Source organism: Rhipicephalus microplus, chromosome X (genome assembly GCF_043290135.1).
Source record: "Rhipicephalus microplus isolate Deutch F79 chromosome X, USDA_Rmic, whole genome shotgun sequence".
Classification (NCBI taxonomy): Eukaryota; Metazoa; Arthropoda; class Arachnida; order Ixodida; family Ixodidae; genus Rhipicephalus; species Rhipicephalus microplus.
In genome coordinates this window covers 5,134,034-5,152,193 of record NC_134710.1, presented here as the reverse complement: position 1 = coordinate 5,152,193, position 18,160 = coordinate 5,134,034, and the positions used below count along the sequence as shown (strand labels likewise).

Sequence of the window (18,160 nt, the reverse complement as noted above, 5' to 3'; positions counted from 1 at the left end):
TTGGCTAGCATAGCGGCTACATCCCAACCGTCGGACTTGCCCACACGTTTGTACTTGGTGAGCCAGGCGTCGACATCTTCTTCGGGTTTTCCTCCGAAGGGCGGTGGAACTCGGTAGTACGAAAGCGGGCCAGACGGTGCCGTCCTGGAAACGCCTGCTTCTTCAGGCATGTTGAAGTCACTCATGGCAGATGGTGGGAGACCGGCAAGTCGACGGCTTCGTCGAAGCTGTGGCAGTGATCGTTCCGTAGTTGAAGCGCTTACCCAGCTCCTCCACCACTCTGTTACGTTTGAAAGAGACTGGTAGACGTTGAGAGAGGCCGTTTATTAGGTCGTGAGGGGCAGCTCAGAAGCGGCCGACTGGTTAAAGATCCTTCTGGTCCTCTTCTTTATTTCTCACTCTGGGCGACAAGTGCGTTCACCGTATACGCTTCTTTGTCTTCGTGCATGTGCGTAACAATAATGTCAAGCGAAACGCTGAAATCCGGTACTCTATCTCTCTCTCTCAACGCTAGTTTCTCTCTTATCAGTTGGTGCCGCTCTTTTCTTGAGTCTAGGTGAACTAGAGGCTGTACCATTCCATGGTCACTGCATCATATCTTGCCAACTACTTCCACATCCTCTATAGGGGAGGTTACACATACCCTGGGTATTCACACAAAATGATGTCTATTTCGTACTTTTTCAGTTTCGTCGTAGGGACTCCTGATGGAATACATTGTCCTAAGTGCGGTTTAAACTGCGAAAAGCCTTGTGAACCGTAATACGATTTTCGCTGGGCGGTAGGGAGAAACAAGAGCCACAGTTTCAGACAAAAAAAAATGGAAGCTGACTTGATTACAAAGGTCGGTCAGTCATGTGTCAGCGCCTTCAACATATTTTTATCACCCAAAGAAACGCCGTTTCTATGCACGATGCCGGCATTGTAGTATTGTGATGGGATGAAACACTGTATTAAATATTATGCAGTTTTGCGAAGAAAGAGTAAATGCATGTAAGCGCTTGTATTTTCACTCTTTGTTCTTGTTTTCACGTGTTCTACTCAGACAATTTGAAAGTTTTTGCAGCCGACGTCATCGCAGCCTAGTTCTGCGTCATGAAGTGACCACAATTTTTCATATTGTTAATATACAAACTCTAGAGGAAAAGCTGGCCCAAAAAAGTTATAACCACCAAAGTGCCAACATATTGGGCCATTTTCATTGTTGCCATTACAATACTTGAAAAAAGCACTGAATACACCGATTTAAAGCACTCAGGTTCTCGCAGTATAAATTATAAACTAGTGTGTTCACGTATTATAAACCAACCGAAGTTGTGTGATGTTTATGTCAACTACTTTTAGGAAAGATTCAATGGTCATATATGTAATTGGCTGCGCACGGAAAAAAGCATTTGCAGTTTTTTTTCGCTATATGGAGCCACCATAAGTGTACCGTATCAACATTTGGGAGCGGGGCCTTGCGGCGTGCGGCCGATTCTGCCGGCTTGCTTGCGCCTCGTCGCCCGTGTTTTTTGTTGCCATGAGCCAACAACTCGACCATACGTGACAGTCTCTTACTGCAACACAGGTCCACGAAACAGAAAAAAAAAATATCAGAAGTTATTGCACCATGCAGTGGCGAGTGCGAGCGTACATCACCCGAAAGCCGAGTATCGTTCCATCATGGCGGCGCTCTTGCGGTTATACACCAGAACCCAGTGAGCTCAGTGCTTGCTGCCCTATTGAAAAGAGCATCGCGCCATCTCTTGCAAGCGCGGCGAAGCGACACTTATGCACTGCCACGCGAGCAGACGCTCCGCAAATCAAACGCGACACTGCACAACCTGAGTCCGGTTGTAAGGATTTTTCGCGCTCTTCCTCTCCTAGAATTTTGTGCTGATTTTGTGTAAATTGTCGAGGAGACCTTCCTCGACAGTCCTGAATGTCTACAGCACGTGCATTGCAGACTTGCGAAGCAACTTTATCAGGTACGTACTACTTCGATTGAAAGAAACACGAACAGCGGAAAGCGTTGCTTTCGACTCAGTCGCACTGCGGCGTGCCTTGACTGTGGCAAGGCCGAATTCGTGCTGTAGGTCGGCGTCAACGTAGCGCTAGAATCCCGCTCCTACTTGCGCTCATCCACTGCATGTGTTTATCATTTGCCACTCATGCCGTGTACTCGGAACACACACGCATTGCGAAAGTGCCAACCAGAACAAGATTTTAAAATGGTATACGGTGACGCCCACCGAAAGCACAGATTCGCCTAGCCAGTCAAGACATGCCGCAGTTCGACTGAGTCGAAAGCTATGCTTTTCGTGCCGTTCACGTCTCTTTACATCGCTATAGCACGCCGTTACAATTGCATACGTGAACGGTGCTTGCATCCACGCGTGAGTCATAATATATCCTATTACTGGCATTCAGCTTGCGAAAAAGTACGGCCATGATTTGGTGCCGCATACTATGAAAGCATAATGCACGCAAAACGCTGCTGTAAAGCGGAACAACTGGCGTCGCGCTTGAGTAAACGCAATTCTAATATTTATTCGTACACCTTTACTGGACTCGTAGTTTTTCCTGCCGATTGCGATTATATCCACTGGCGGCGAAGCTCGGCGTTTTTCATTGCGCATGGAAATCTGCGCAATCAGGATACACCACACCGGTACGATTGTGGCATCGTGTGGGGATCTTTACAGACACTGCTTAATAATATCTTACTCTTACTCTGGTTGTTTTTGCACCCGAAGACGATGCTGTGATACCCAGACGTCTTCTTATAAGCTAGCGAAGCTTGAACAGGCGTTTTTTTTTTTCACATTTTGAAGTCCCAGAGCCACTGCTTGCCGTGTTAGTGAGGCACGCCTTGGCACCTGAAAACAAATTATGGCGTCTCTGGGAGCGAGGTTATCCCGCCGAAGGCGCCTGGGTGCAAGATAGGGGTCCTCTCGTCTATAGGCTCTAATGCATGGACCCTATGGGCAGCTTTTTCTCTACAGTCTGTATATTAACTCTATGCGATTTTCACTATAGCTTGACGTCACGCAAGTGTCGGTGTTACAAGGTGCGCCGTGTGAAAATTGGTTTTAATATTAAAATATCAGTTTTTTCTAATCTTTGCGCATGATCAGAGTACCATTTTGCTCTAGAAGTTTTAGGATAATGCCATGATTGTGAATTTTGCTGTGTTTCTTTCAGCTCATTTGGCTTAGTGCGATGTAGTGTCAAGTTATTCATGAGATACCAGTAACTTAACTATTCTCATAAGGGTGGCAATTTGCTGTTTCGTCGACCTACATTAGCGCACGCATATGCTTAGATTGTGTTCTGCTTTCGTCTTGTATTCACAACACAGAGGATCACTAACACATTCTTTATTGTGAGGTAAAAAAACCAAATCCTCGGCCTGCACCATAAGCATATAGCAGGCAATGCCAATTAGAAAAGAAAAATGAGCAGGGCAGAGCCAAGTGAAGTTTTGAGAGGGAAGGATATGCAGGAGAAAAAGGTTGCACCCCCAGTTGCAGCGAACAAAAAAAAAAGCTCTTAGTTTGGTGTACATTGTTGATCTTGCTGTTCACATGTTTGATCGAGTTAATCTTCAGTGACGAATCTTGCGATGCGCAGCTTAGTGGAGCTTTCTCGGAGATCTTGCTTTTCTGATGGAGTAAGAGATTACTGCCCTCCCTCCGCCCCGTTAGTGTCAAGTTGGTTTGCGTATTCGTTTCATTAATTTTTTTCTAGTAGCATATGCGGACTAGGTACGTAGAGTAAAAAATATTCTTAGATTTTTGTCTCATTTTTATATATAGTGATATTTAACTGATTTAAAATGCGACAGAATGTCGAGTTGCTTACAATATTAGTGGTTATTAAACGTTTCCTTGAACTTCAGAGCTATAATTGCATGATTCTAATTCTGAGGAAGGAAATTTTGAATTGTGATAGACGGTTTTTGATAGTTGTTAGAATCTTATCCTTCGTGAGGGCAATGATCACTAGGACTGTGTAAAACGGTTAATTCTAATTTGGCTGCCAACACGACGTCCAAATGCGACATGGCGCTGGGATGACAAAGCAGTGTTATGCGCAGAGCGTGTCTACCGGGGCACCTTCACTGTTCTAGAAGGAGACAAGTTCCGCGACAGCTTGCTCAACAGCCTGACTGAGGATTTCTTGCACAAAGCAGATGCGTACCGGGCTAAGGTGAGTATAGATGCGTTTACTGCTGCATTTCCTAACCATCGACTTCACACGCAGCTGGACAGCCTCTTCAACACGAGCACCTCTCATTTCCGTGGGACAGAGGTGATCGCTTTCCAAAGGTGAGCGTTCTCTCCTTCCAGAACTCATTGTTTTTATGAAGCATGCAGATTCACCACACTAATGGAGAACGTAAGATATGTTAATGTTTAACGCGAAGCTGCATGATTGCTTGTTACGCGCCCTTGATTTCGCAAAACGGTTAGGACACCTTCCAAATATTCTAGCCTGAACGTGCTAGTGTCGACCACCGGGCCGATAAGCACCGAAAATCAGTGAGAACACAAACGTGAGTGCATGCAGTGAACTGTCGTCTTCCAGGACGCTATGTGAAATGGACCCACATCTTTGCATTTTACCTTCTCTTTGGTTCGCAGTGGTAGATATCTTCTTTTGTTTTTGGTGGCGGAAAGTGCTGCGTGAACTAGAGGGACGGATTGGGGTACGAGGTTAAAACCCCCCTGCCCCTTAAAAAATGTTTGTCAATTGTTATGTGCAGCTGACCAAAATCAAGATAGCCAGCTGCACCAGAAATCTTACTGGATATTTTCTAGGACTCCTTTATTCGGTCGAAAATACACTTCTGTGCGAACATTGCTCATTTGGGGTGGCTGTCTTTGCTACACCAATCTTGGCCCTGTAATTGGCTGCGCACGCAGCGCCTCACACAGGTGATAAACGCAATTTAAACAGACGCATAGTGCCTTGGATTGCTATTTTTCGACACAGTGATACACTGATTAACGGGCTCCGCTTTCCCACGTTAGGCTGGGATACCGCGAAGGTGTGTCTATCGTTGACTAGCCAGGCACTCGGGATTAAGCACTGGACACATGCAACGAATTCGGATGTGATTAGCCGTACCGCTACTCACGACAACACTCGCACCTGATATACGTCCAACAGGTTTACACACAATGCAGTCAGTTCACACACCGCACGGGCAACCAATGCGCTGCATGTTTGCAAGCGGCTAACAAGAGAGCGCGGGAAATGTGTGACGTCACGTAGCTAGTGGCTCCCTTGTTGTTGGTTCATTTCTTCCCACTCCAGCGGCTCTGAACCCCGTGACATTTCCCGATGTCAGTGGCATGAAAAAAAAAAGCGAGAGAAGAATTTAACTTTGTTGTCGACATTAAATAATTTACTGTTAAATAAAGTGATGCTTGAAGTGTGCTAAGCATCTCTCATTTCTTTCTTGACTACAAGCTACATATCGAAGCGAGATGTAAAGAATTAAATTTCGCAGGTAAACACTGATGGTGCGTAAAGAGTGTTGTATAGGAAGGAAGGAATAAACAAAAAGAGGAAAGGCAAGGAAGTTAACCAGATGAGCATCTGGTTGCGTTTCAGCTGTGGCCTCTTCTGCCTAAAGCAAAAGAGCCATTGCATTAACCAGAAATTGTTAGGACCTGAGAGATCGCTAATTGGGGGCTCACCTTCTAATTTTTCTTTATATTGTCGACAGCGTAAGTGCACGCCAATATTCAATGAATAAGCAATTTCGTACCAGCAAAAGAATGGCGAAATGCGTCTGACGATTCAGCCGTGACATAATAGTGGTGGCGTATGCGTGAGTTAACCATTGGATACCTTTCATAAAGATTAAATATATAGGTGATTCTTAAAAGAGAGAAAAAATAAAAAAGTGAGCCCCGTAACTCTGCATTATTGTGCGACACCTCAGCAGTGACTCACAAGGGATAGGGGTAAGGAGGGATGAAAAGGGATAGGGAGGGATTAAAAGGGATAGGGAGGAATAAAAGGGATAAGCATAAAGATAGGGGTAGGGAAAGAGAGACACACACAAAGAAATAAGGTGAAGATAGGAAAGGTGGACACGGTCACAATAGTCCGAGAACGGGGCACCACTCAGCGAGAGCTTCACGGCGTCAGGAGACGGCATAGGGTGAGCCAGTCGGCCAGAGCTGCACTGTCGTCGGAGATCGCGGAGGCGCAACCGGTCGGCATGAAATTCAGCGAGCAAGTCCAAAAGTTGAAATTAAATGCCCTAATAATATTGATATGTGGGGTTTAACGTCCCAAACGACCATAGGGTTATGAGAGACGCGGTAGTGGAAGGTTCCAGAAATTTCGAACACCTGAGCACACGGGCCTACAGCATTTCCGCCTCCTTCGAAAATGCAGCCGCCGCAGCAGGGATTCAATCCCGTGGCTTGCGGATCAGCAGCCTAGTACCCTAGCCACTATACCATCGCCGCGGGGCTCAAATGCATTAAGGTGTGAAGCCTAGTGGAAAACTTTATTTTGAACCTTGGCCTTTACGCTGCGAAAACGTACCTCACAAATGATCAGCATTGAATCGTATAAGTGTCCCCTCGTGGCCCCGTCAAGAAAGTTGCCGCTCGAGGAAAGGCACTCAGAAGTTAAGGTCACGGGGGTACTGGCTACATACACTCAAAACTTTAGCGCTCCTGATCACCTTGTGTAAGCACAGCACCTGTTTAGAATGTCTTTGTTGACTTTCTCCGAACGTATATTTCTACGATATTTCTCTACGCCAACACTTATAACTTGTATGGTAGAAATCCTTTTTAATTATAACTTCGCGGAGCTTTTATCAAGTTAGTAGGCGTGCAATGAACCTCAATAAACGAAATATTTTCGCAAGATTTATTATAAGTTATACGAAGGTGTTTCTAGTGCTAGTGCATGCTTTTTTGGCAATTTAATCATTCTGTTACTAGTATTGATCAGATATCATTCATTTTTGTTCATTCTACTGGCAAAAGCTTCACTTATATTCCCACAAAAAAGAATTCTTTACTAAACGGCATTTCAGTTTGGAGCGACCGCGTACGACCCATATTTTATTAAATTTTTATGAAAAATGAACAAAAATGCTGCTTCATTTATAATGATCACGTGCCTCAAAGGACGCGCTTATATTGCAGACTAATAATTTCTAGCGCTTATCGCTTTTCACCGTCAAAGTTTCTAGAACGTGATGACGGTGACCGCAGTGGCAACAGGGTGCCACCGGCGGCGTCTCCCGAGCTCTCATTGGATGCGGCCGTCCGACGGTCGGATACAGCGAGAAAAAAAAGTGCCCTGCTTGATGCACGCCGGGCATGCGATGCGGTGGTGCCATGGGGCCTTCCAACCTCGGCCAGGGGGCGCTGCGCCGCGCACGTTTCGCCGCCTTTCCAGCAAAAGCCGGTCGCTCGGTACCCCGCTCCCGCCTTCTGCCTGCGCTATCTCAGCACGTTCACACTCTCTGCACGCGTGTTTACCTGATCGCTCTCCACGTGTAGCGCCACATGTGACTTGCTCCGAAGGTTTAAAAAGATTATGAAAACGTTTTCACGGTGGGAATTTTATCTGAACCGAGAGTGATTCATTAGCAACCTTAGCGGGACCAAGCCAGTCAAACACGTTGTCTTTGAGCGAGTGCTATGTGAATGTCGATGGTGCACAGCTGCCTTCTTATGACAATAAACGTGGGGGCAGGGCGCGAATTCTATGTGTATGTTACCGGTAAAACGCACATTTGTTGCGGCATTCGTGTCTTCTCGGAGGTGTCCGCAAACTACCACCACGCTTTCGCGTGTGTTTGTATATAGCGTTCGGATTTCTATTGCTTCAATGCCAAGTTTATCACCCGGCTTTCAATTTATTAGAAGGTCAGCGTGAAGGAAATAAACTTACGTCTGCCCTGTTCTATCCCTGGCACCATTTCAATGTATGCGGTGTGTTCAGTTTCATAAGAGTTTCACTTTTGCCGAGGTTTGCATCGGATGTTAACAAGGTCGTATCGTAAGTTCAATGACACCTGTGATTTTTTGGTGCTTCTTTGAAAGTATAATGCTGCGCACAAAAAAGTTTTTTTTTATGTCCACTTCGAATATGCATGTTTCTAGCAGCGCATGTTGCATTTCGCATAATATCCAGCCTGATCACGAAGCATGTTCACTGATTCGAATGTCGATTAGGTTGTTTTGACAGCTCCCTCGGTCGTCGTCATATCACACAATACCCACTAGGATCGAGAATGTTTTAGTTACGCCGAGATTTGCCCCTGATAGCCGCGTCAAATTTCACGAAACCATAAAAAATTGTATATCTGTTTTGGTTATTTCTTCAATTAGTTTTGGTAGCAGCAGCTGTATATCGCCCGCGGCTCGAGCGAATGCAAGGACATAATATTTTACGTGCCAAAATCATCATACTATTAAGAGGCACGCCGTGGTTTGAGACTACAGATTGACTCTGGCCACCTGAGTTTTTTTTTGTTGTTTTTTTTAACGTGACCTGAATATATTTGAAGTGTTTATGGCGGGAAGACAACTGACAGAGGGCGCACACACACCGAGCGTCACTTCTGTTTACATTGAGCATCATACCAATGTACGCATGAAATATACAACACCAACACAGCCTGTCTATTATTCTTGCACCAAAATCTGAGTGCACTGTTACTGCGTTTCGCTCTCGTGGAAACGCACCTGACGTATGTGGGAATCGAACTCATGACTTCGATCTCAGCATCACAACACCTCATCATGCTAACTTATCGGTGGGTGTTGCTTGCAAGACCTGTACGTATACACGCTCAGCGCGAACCCGCAGCACAAATATGTTTACACTGGGCGGCGACGAGACGTCTACAGCCATCAGCTCAATAATACACTTGTTGGGCTCACAGTACGGTATTTTAAGTGTATTGAGCTAGCAAGCTCCACCGCTTTCGCACTACACTACAAATGATTGTCTCTGAAACCCAGAGCCAAGTCGCAAAATGTACAGCGGTTGTCTATTTGAGGTAGTTTCAGTTTACAAACACGCTTTCTTTTATTATGAGTCCGGACATCGCGTTACATTATGTTAAATTATAGTTTGCAGTACTGCGCTCGACAACAAATTTTCAAAGCAATGAGAACGCGGAGTATCGGTGAACTGCCATAATCCACTCTTGACGCCTTTTCTTTTCGCACTGCTTGTATTGTAAACGGTAAAATTTAACGGGCGGTTTTGAGGTCGTCGTCATGTTTAAACTTTTGCAGCAGCTCACAATGCAGCAGCAGTGCGTGCCTGCTTTCCAAAATAACGAATGAGCGCTGCCCATAGCGTGCAAATGCGAGATGAGCGCTCCAAGCAACACGTTTTCCGCGCATGCATTGAGAAAACAGCAAGCACGGCCCGTCCGAGTGACCGGTGCTTTGCCCTCTTTCCGCTAGGGCGGGGAACGGCGCTGCGCAAACTTGAGCCTGTCCTCCCAGATGCCGCACCACTGTGTCGCATGTCGCCGCACCAGATGGAAAATCCTACCGTCTGTCTCGGCCCGCCATATCTCTGTTGCCGTTCTGGTAGCCAAGGCAAGTTGGTGAGGTCGAGCTTTCCGAGCATTTGACGACATGACCGTGCGCGTGGTGGTGCAATAAACACTGAGTACATTTAGATTGTGGCGTGAAATAATCTTGATTGAATAAAGTGGTGTTTCAAGTGTGCCACTTCTGCAAGACAGCGGACGTTTTCGAACCACTAGTTAGATCGCGAGCAGTGACGCCAGGTCATTTAGTGGGTGAACACAGCGACACCAACGTCTCGCCAGCCGCCTTGCTATGATGACGTTAAAAATACACAGTTTTTCCACACGGCTGAATCGATGGAAGCGATAGCAACGCTTCGGGCTGTTATACGAAGTAAGACAACAAGAATAGTGACGTTTTGGCGCAAACAATTCGGAAAAAAAGAAACATTTGGCTGCATTTTGCCTTGCCACTGCCTGAATGCCCCCTGCCCGGCGTTGGCCATCATGACACGCTATACAAGAGACCATGGGGCCTCTCGTAACAATACCTTATGCTAAGGCATTACGTACGAGCACAGACAGAATAAGACTTGTATAGATGTCACTGGCCCCGTTAATTTAGATTAGGATAATTTACATTTGTTTTTGTTTTTGCGCGCCACCGAGCTCTGGCTGTGGTCCAAAGAACGAAGCAGAGTCGAGATTTGATAACAAAACAAAAATGTATTTTAATATACGGCAAAACAAACAACGCGCAAACATGCACACTTGGCAATAATCCAATACAATACGCCACCGATCACGAGATGCTCAAGACAACGGCTACAGAACACAGCAAGATACACTGAAAACAATGGGCACAAACAACACGCGCTACGATGCAATCTAATGCATTAATTAACCAAGACACATATAGACTAAGATGTTCCTTAAATGAATTCATTCAAAGTTCTCGGAACTAAGTTTGAATGCTTCTCTCCAAGAAAACACTCACTCCAAGTCCAGCGCCGGTTGTCGTTCCACTGCTCGTGAGGTTTCTCGTACAGGAACTCTCCTGTCGTCACATGTCCACACTTCAATAACAAAACTTCTTAGCCGGTAGCGTGTCGGCAACTCACGTGCTGCGACAGCAGAACACGTCTTCGTACACGGGCGGTAAGCACACACTTTCGTTCAGCTTGTAACACAAGCCTTCACCTGCCGGTGGAAACCTCTTCATCTCCCGATCACCATCATCCGCCACTCACTTAATTACGTTCTCCCTGGGTTGTGGAAGTTTCTTCAGCGCGACGCACAGCCAAAAAGCTCTGGAAGGGGGAGACTTTTCTCGAACTCTCCGCGACCGGTGACGCAACCGGGGAGTGACTTACGTCTTCTTTCGTTCGATGTTTCTAGAATACGCTCAGCGATAGATGCGAGGAGGTTGGTCGGCAAGGTGGCGGCGCCTTAGAGGGAGAAATAAAATGTGCGTGCGGCTTCCTTTGATGTTTATTTTTTTGCGCCGGCTTCTTTCGCGTCCGAACGGTGCCCTGTATTGTCGCCACCGCTAGAATCCGCAGGCGCGCGCTTCCTTGAGCGCTCGTTTGTGACACTGGAGCAGCGGAGCGCGTCACTGTTGGTTTCTACCTCATGTTAAGCTGCATTCACACGACGGGCATGGTTGCAGACGGATCATCCACGCGACGTAAGTCATACCATCTGCATCTAGTATTCAAACGACAGCGAAGAATTTCCGCTGTGAGTGAGGATTTGGGCATTGCTCCCTGAGGATCCCAACGGTGATTTGGGCTTCCGCCATTTCATCAATGGGTCGCGGGAACTGCGGAGGTATGCTGACGTAGTACGCAATCCGCATGCTCGAATCGCGATGTGATCCATCGTGTGAATATAGCTTTAGCTACAAGATTCCGCTGTTTCATATCACTACGGCGTTGATCTTTACATATTTCTGCAGATAACGGCAGCTCGAGTGGTCGGCATGGTACTCTAGGGAAGTGTGATTTCACCTCTATGAACCGTTATCACGAAGGCAAAATCAGAAATACCGTAGTTCATGACAATCTGGTGTGTGAACGCGAACGCCGTAGGCGACGGCCGGTGTCCTCCCATATACATGTCGGAATCTCGAGTGGCGGCAAGCTGTTGCGACATGAGCTTGTTACTTACGAATACGTAGTTTTATTTGTTTTTTTTCTTTCTTATAGAATGAAGCGCCGCTATACAAAGTTGTTTTTTTTTTTTTTGGTGCACGAAGTCTTCCTAGTGTGCATGTGGGTGGAGGCTGATTGCTCGATCGCCCCTGTGCGGTCATCGTCGTGCGCCGCATTGTATGGAAAATGGTACCGATGGTCTGGGCACCGGCATGGTGAGTGGGTGACGCAAAAGAGAAAGAAATCAACTTAAGAATCCAGCGTATAGCCGAACACTTTTTTCTATACAATGCAAGACGTAACAAGACTGACATCACAGTAAGTGTATGAAGTCCTTTCGTGCTTGACTCCTTGTAGAGGCTCACCACGTACGCCCCAAGTGAGCGGCCACATCTTGCAGTAAGCTAAAATCATTTTTCAAGCCACGAGCAAAATACGTGTTTGTGCCGGCAAAGTTCCGATGATATGGGTATGTGGACCGCAATTGTTGAATAAGGATCAACGATGAAGAGGACGAAGAGTTCTGACATTGGGATCAGGCGCTGCAGCAGCAACCCAAGGAGTTGGGCTGCGGTTGATTGCAAATAAACCCCTTTTTCTGCGCAACGGGAGGCTCCATTTTCTACAAGTGGTGCCGGAAACCACCGGGACAGCGAACCACGTCGTTGAACCCAAGGTAATCGGCTTCCCACATACTGATTCGACCGACTGACTTACAGCTGCTCAACGCGTCGACGCAACATGGAAGCTCGTAAACTTAAGCGTAAATCTGAGGGAGCTCAATTAACGCGTGTTATAAAGGAGGCAAAGACAACGTTCTTTCAAGAAAGCGTCACGGAAGAGAAGCTTTGCATTCTGAACGAAGGCATCAACTAGATGCACACTGACTTGAGGGCCACCGACTTCGACTCGTCCCTCAGCCATCAAGTGCCATGGAAGCGGAGACAGAGTTTGACCGGGTTGTCGAACACAACGATCGAGCTGCAACCACGTCAGCTAAGCTGAATTATAGGCTACACCAACTTCAAGATTCCCGGAACCGTGCACTAACCCCAGCAGCACCTACTGAACCCGTGTCACGCACGCTCCAGCCCGCCATCCAACTTCCAAAAATCGACCTCATGAAGTTAGATCGTGGACACCTTTTTGGGAGCAGTTTAATCAACTGATCCACAACTGTGTGCTCACCGACGTCAACTGGTTCGCCTAATTACGTTGGGTTCTGACCGGTGACGCAGCATTGGCTATCGCGGGTCTTCCAGCAGCGGCAAGCTGCTGTTGTGAAGCCCTGGACATTTTAAAACAACGCTTTGCCAAGACCGATGTCATCATTAAGGCTCACATGCAATGACTCATCGACATGCGACATGTGCAATCCTGCAACGATCTTCGAGGGCTTCAATGCCTCTTTGACATGGTCGAAACCCAGACTCGGGCCCTCAAGACACTCCAAGTATCAGATGATAATTACTCCGCGATGTTCTACCACATACTACTGAAGTCGGTTCCTCAAGATATCGGCCTCTACTTCAACAATGCTATAGCACGCCAATGCACAAAGCACCCAGGACGGCCCACCCAAGAACAGAAGGCGAGCATTGAACCTTTGCTGTTCTTTATTCAGACAGAAGTAGGCTCCCAAAAAAAACTGTCCTGCACGTGTCTGCAAAGGAACACATGTCGAAGTGCAAAGGTACAGGTTTACGCACTAGCACGACAGCTTCTCTGCGACGTCAACGGTTCACAACCGAGTCATTAACAACATCAGTTAAAGTAGTTTCCAGCAAGAACGCCTGCTTTTTTATTTATTTATTTATTTATTTATTATACCCTCAGGGCCAGAGGCATTACAGAGGGGAGTGGTACAGAACAAAGGCATAACATGAGGTAGCATGGTTACAAAAAACGTTGTGTACATAAAAAGGAAAAGGAAAGATAAAACAAATTACTATTATCGCAACAATGTGGTCACACAAACACAGATTAAACATCAGATATTTCTGCATATACAATATTGGCTAAGGCAGCACGGAACAGTTGGTTATCGGTGATACCCGCAATTTCAGCGGGAAGGTGGTTCCATTCCCGGGACGAACGGGGCAAGAATGACTGAGTGGCAGATTTTGTATGATAATAGTTAATGCCAACCTTGTGACGGTGGTCAATGCGATGGGAAATGTATAGTGGTTGGGGTGAGAGTTCATTGCGCAGGAAGGAATGATAATATATTTTATGTAGCATGGTTAACCGAAAAAGTTTCCTGCGTGATGATAAAGAGGGAAGGGAAAGGCTGCTTTTCATTGAAGATATGCTGGCAGTACGGTTATAGTTTGACAGGATAAAGCGAGCGGAATTATTTTGAACAAGCTCAAGAGAAGCGATTAGATTTTTTTTGCTTGGATCCCATACTGATGCTGCGTACTCTAACTTGGGGCGTATTAAGGATTTGTAAAGCGATAATTTTAGTGACGATGGGGCTCTAGAAAAATTGCGGCGTAAATACCCTAACATGCTATTAGCGTTGTTGATGATATGTTCAATATGTGTTGACCAGCTGAGATTAGTTGTAATGTGCACTCCAAGGTACTTATATGATGTAACTAGTTCTAAAGCTATGTTGTTTAGGTAATAAGTTGACTGATGCTTGGGGTTGCGGGATACATGCATAACCTTACATTTGTTAATGTTTAATTCCATCAGCCAAGTTTGGCACCAGTTATAAACAGCGGTTAGATCAGACTGAAGGATTCTAATGTCGTCACTATTATTAATCTTACGAAATATCACACAGTCGTCTGCAAACAAATGAATATTAGAGCACAATTTTGAAGGGAGGTCATTAATATAAATAAGAAATAGAAGGGGCCCTAGGACGGATCCTTGTGGGACCCCAGAGCGCACTTCGCTGAAAGAAGAGTTAAAGCCATTAGCGTGAACAAATTGGGTGCGGCGGGTAAGGAATGATTCAATCCATTGTAGCACGTTTCTATCAAGGTTGAGGTTACTTAGTTTGTGAAGTAGAAGTTGATGACAGACCTTATCGAATGCTTTAGAAAAATCTAAATAAATGCAGTCTGCTTGAGACGAACTGTCCAGGATAGTGTGCAGTTTTTCAGTGAAGGTTATGAGCTGTGTTTCACAGGAGTATGTTTTACGAAACCCGTGTTGCGCAGGAGTGAAAAAGGAGTTTGATTGGAGGAAATTTACAAGATTTGTGAATAATACATGTTCTAGAAGCTTGCAGCAGGTGCTAGTAAGGCAAACACCCATAACACGAAGCAGTGTGATTGTCCGATCCCTCTCGAAAAAAGGAAAAAATGAGTACTCAGTGCGGATCTTTCCGGTGTACATTTTAACATCATTTGGTGAAAAATGCAGAAGGAACGTGACACGTACAAAGTGCAATCGACGCCATGCCGAAACAATGTGTTATCCTCGGTTGCTGAATTCTATTAACAGTGCACAAACATCAACAGCGCCGATGCAGCTAGAAATTATTGGAACTGGCAGATCTAAACGGCGTGTGTTCATTCAGACAGCTACAGTTTAGGTCATCGGACTAGGGAACAAATTCCTAGTTCGAGTTTTACTCGATGGAGGCAGCCAGCGTAGTCACTGTGCACTTGGCTCAAAATTTAAATTGTCACGTACTGGATCACGCGAACCTAACGGTAGGATATTTCGGAGGCTTTCCAGCGCGTGCTCGTCACTTTAACTTCTGAGCGTAGACGCCACTATCGATCGAAGCCCTCGTCACGACAAACATCTGTCACCAGCCTGTCTCACGACCACATCAGGCCTTCATTGACAAGCTTGAACAGCAAAAATATTACTTCTCGGATGTTGATCAAGCCGGAAGATCCAACGTGATCGATGTCTTGATGGGTAATGACTATTATTGGTCACTTGTCACAGGCAATACGTGAAATTTGGACAGTGGACTCAAGGCCGTCAACACTACTTTAGGCTGGACTTTACATGGGCCAGTAGCCTCCTCCTCTACTATCACGTATTGCGATGAGGCAATTGTTCTGAAGGCAGTGACACACTGTAAATTTACAACAAACAGTTACTGGGACTTGAAAGTGATGGGAATAAAATCGTAAGAACGCAAGAAGGCCCCAGATGAAAACCCAGTTGAAGATGGAGCATCAACGCTACGTGGTCTAGCTCCTGCGGAAACCGACCATTCCTAATGACAACAATAGAACAAACGCAGAAACTCGTGTAAATCAGCTTTTCCAAAAACTTCGCTGATGTCCTCACTTGCTACAAGAGTATGATGTCATATACGCAAATACGCCAACGACGGCTTAGCAGAAAAGGTGGTCAAAGATAAAGCAGAGGACACTGTGCACTGCATGCCGCACCATGCAGTGATACGTGAAGGCCGCACAACAAGAGCGCGCGTAGTCTTCAATGCTTCATCCCATGAAAAGGAAGAACTCTCACTTAACGACAGCCTGCACTGTGGACCGAACCTAAATGCCGATCTCATGGGTTTGCTTCTGCGCTTCAGAAAATGTCGTATTGGCTTAGTGGCAGACATAGAAAAATCCTTCCTGCAAATAAGTGTCGACCACACAGACCGAGATGCATCGTGCTACTTGTGGTTTTTGGCACGACATGTAGTTCCTTTCTGTTGATGGCCACCATACATCATCACCTTGATCAAACATCATCAGCTTATCCCGGAACTACAAATTTGCTGACGAATTTCATATATATCGACGACATTTTAACTGGAGCGGACTGCATCGAAGAAGCGTCTAGGCTGCGTTTGGAAGCTACCGAGATATTCTCAAGTGCATCTATGGAGGTGCACAAGTGAGCCTCCAATGACCTACGCGCTTTTGGCACGCAACCGACACAACCACCAGAGCTACCTCTAGGACAACTGACAGGAGTACTGAATGTCCTAGGATTGGTATGACATCCAGACACAGAAATTCTGTCGTTCAGCCCTGGACACGTTTTGGACTTCGTTCAACAAAGGACTGACATCAAACGCTTCATGCTACAGACGACCTCCCGCCTATACGGCCCCCTTGGCTTGTTAATCCCTTTCACCATAAGGATGAGGATCAATTTTCAAAAGCTTTGGTGAAAGGGGATCGACTTGGAGAAGCAGTTAACTTTAGACGTTCTACGTGAATGGAGGCGTTGGTGCAATGAATTTCCACAGCTCTGAAATATAGGAATACCTCGGTTCTACTGACAAGGTGCCCATGAACTTGGCGACAAGTACGCACTCCATTTCTTCGCTGACGCACGTAAGTCAGCCTATGGTGCTGTTTGCTACATTTGCACAACAGGAGATACGAAAAACAAAAGCTCAACAATTGTTTTGTGCAAGTCCAGGGTGGCGCCAGTGAAGGAAATAAGTATTGCCATACTCGAACTGCTTGCTTGTCTCATCTCGGCACAAATTTACGACTATGTGCGTCGATAGCGGCACGATGACATCACTTCAGTAAAGTTTTGGACTTACTCAATTATTGCACTGTACTGGATAACCGGAGATATGAACAAATGAAAAGACTTCGTTCGACACAGGGTAACGGAGATTCAGAGCAAAACGGACATACATATGTGCAGACACTGCCCAGGAAAGCAAAACCCAGCTGAATAAAGTGAAATGCTGGGCCAGTTGGTAAAACATAATGTGTAAATATTCTCGTTCTCGTGCAATGAATGTTTTCTAATCAAAGTTCAGTTGTAAGTGAGCATCTTTCCTGTCAAGTGCTTTTCCTTCTACCTTGTGCGCTCATATATTTTCACAAAACGCAGCTGATTTTTCGATGAGAGCAGTATCCGCCCATGACCTAATAACAAACTCAGTCTGGTAGATGGTACCCAACTGTATTATATTTACAGGAAAAGAATGCCCTCCACACCGAATCCTCAACCCAATCGATTTTTCACTGAGCATCATACAGTAACGTACGCATCAGGCAACATCTTTAGAAATCGTCAATTGCAGGGAACTACCACTTTTCGAGATTCACAAATACAGCTCCCTCTCAAGACTACACAGTGTTACAGCTCGGGTACTAAGATTTGCGGCGAATATGAAGCAAAAAATTGCGTTACAGGGAGGCCTGACTGCTGACAAAATACAAGCTGCCGAATTTTATTGGATGAAAAAGGTACAGATTTCAGCATTTTCTCAGGAAATCGAGTGAATATTGGAAGAAACTCAAAATGTGAGGGACTCTATACTCCGCGATGTTACATGCTTCCTCGACAATGGAGTTCTTCGCATCACAGGATGCCTACAATTCAGCAAGAATTCTTACAACGAAAAGCACCCAGTTGTATTACCTAATAACCACCACTACCGGGAGCTTCTCGTTGTGCAGTACCATCGTCAACTCCTTCATGTAGGAGCTTGAGATACTCTCATTCAAATAAAGGAGAGATTCTGGATACTACAAGGACGACAACTGATCAAGAAAATTATCAGAGGGTGCATAGTTTGCCAGTG

The 18,160-nt window shown here is 45.7% G+C and overlaps 1 protein-coding gene across 3 annotated transcripts in view; it reads left to right on the top strand.

The window, feature by feature from the left end:
• LOC119175633 (uncharacterized) overlaps nt 1–18,160 on the top strand; it is a 237,041-nt gene that overhangs the window by 90,581 nt on the left and 128,300 nt on the right. For all 3 annotated transcript variants that reach the window (XM_075881728.1, XM_037426540.2, XM_037426539.2), the window contains 2 exons: nt 4,082–4,194; nt 4,249–4,313. In XM_075881728.1, the coding sequence (XP_075737843.1) occupies nt 4,082–4,194; nt 4,249–4,313 (178 nt within the window). The remainder of the gene's footprint in view (nt 1–4,081; nt 4,195–4,248; nt 4,314–18,160) is intronic.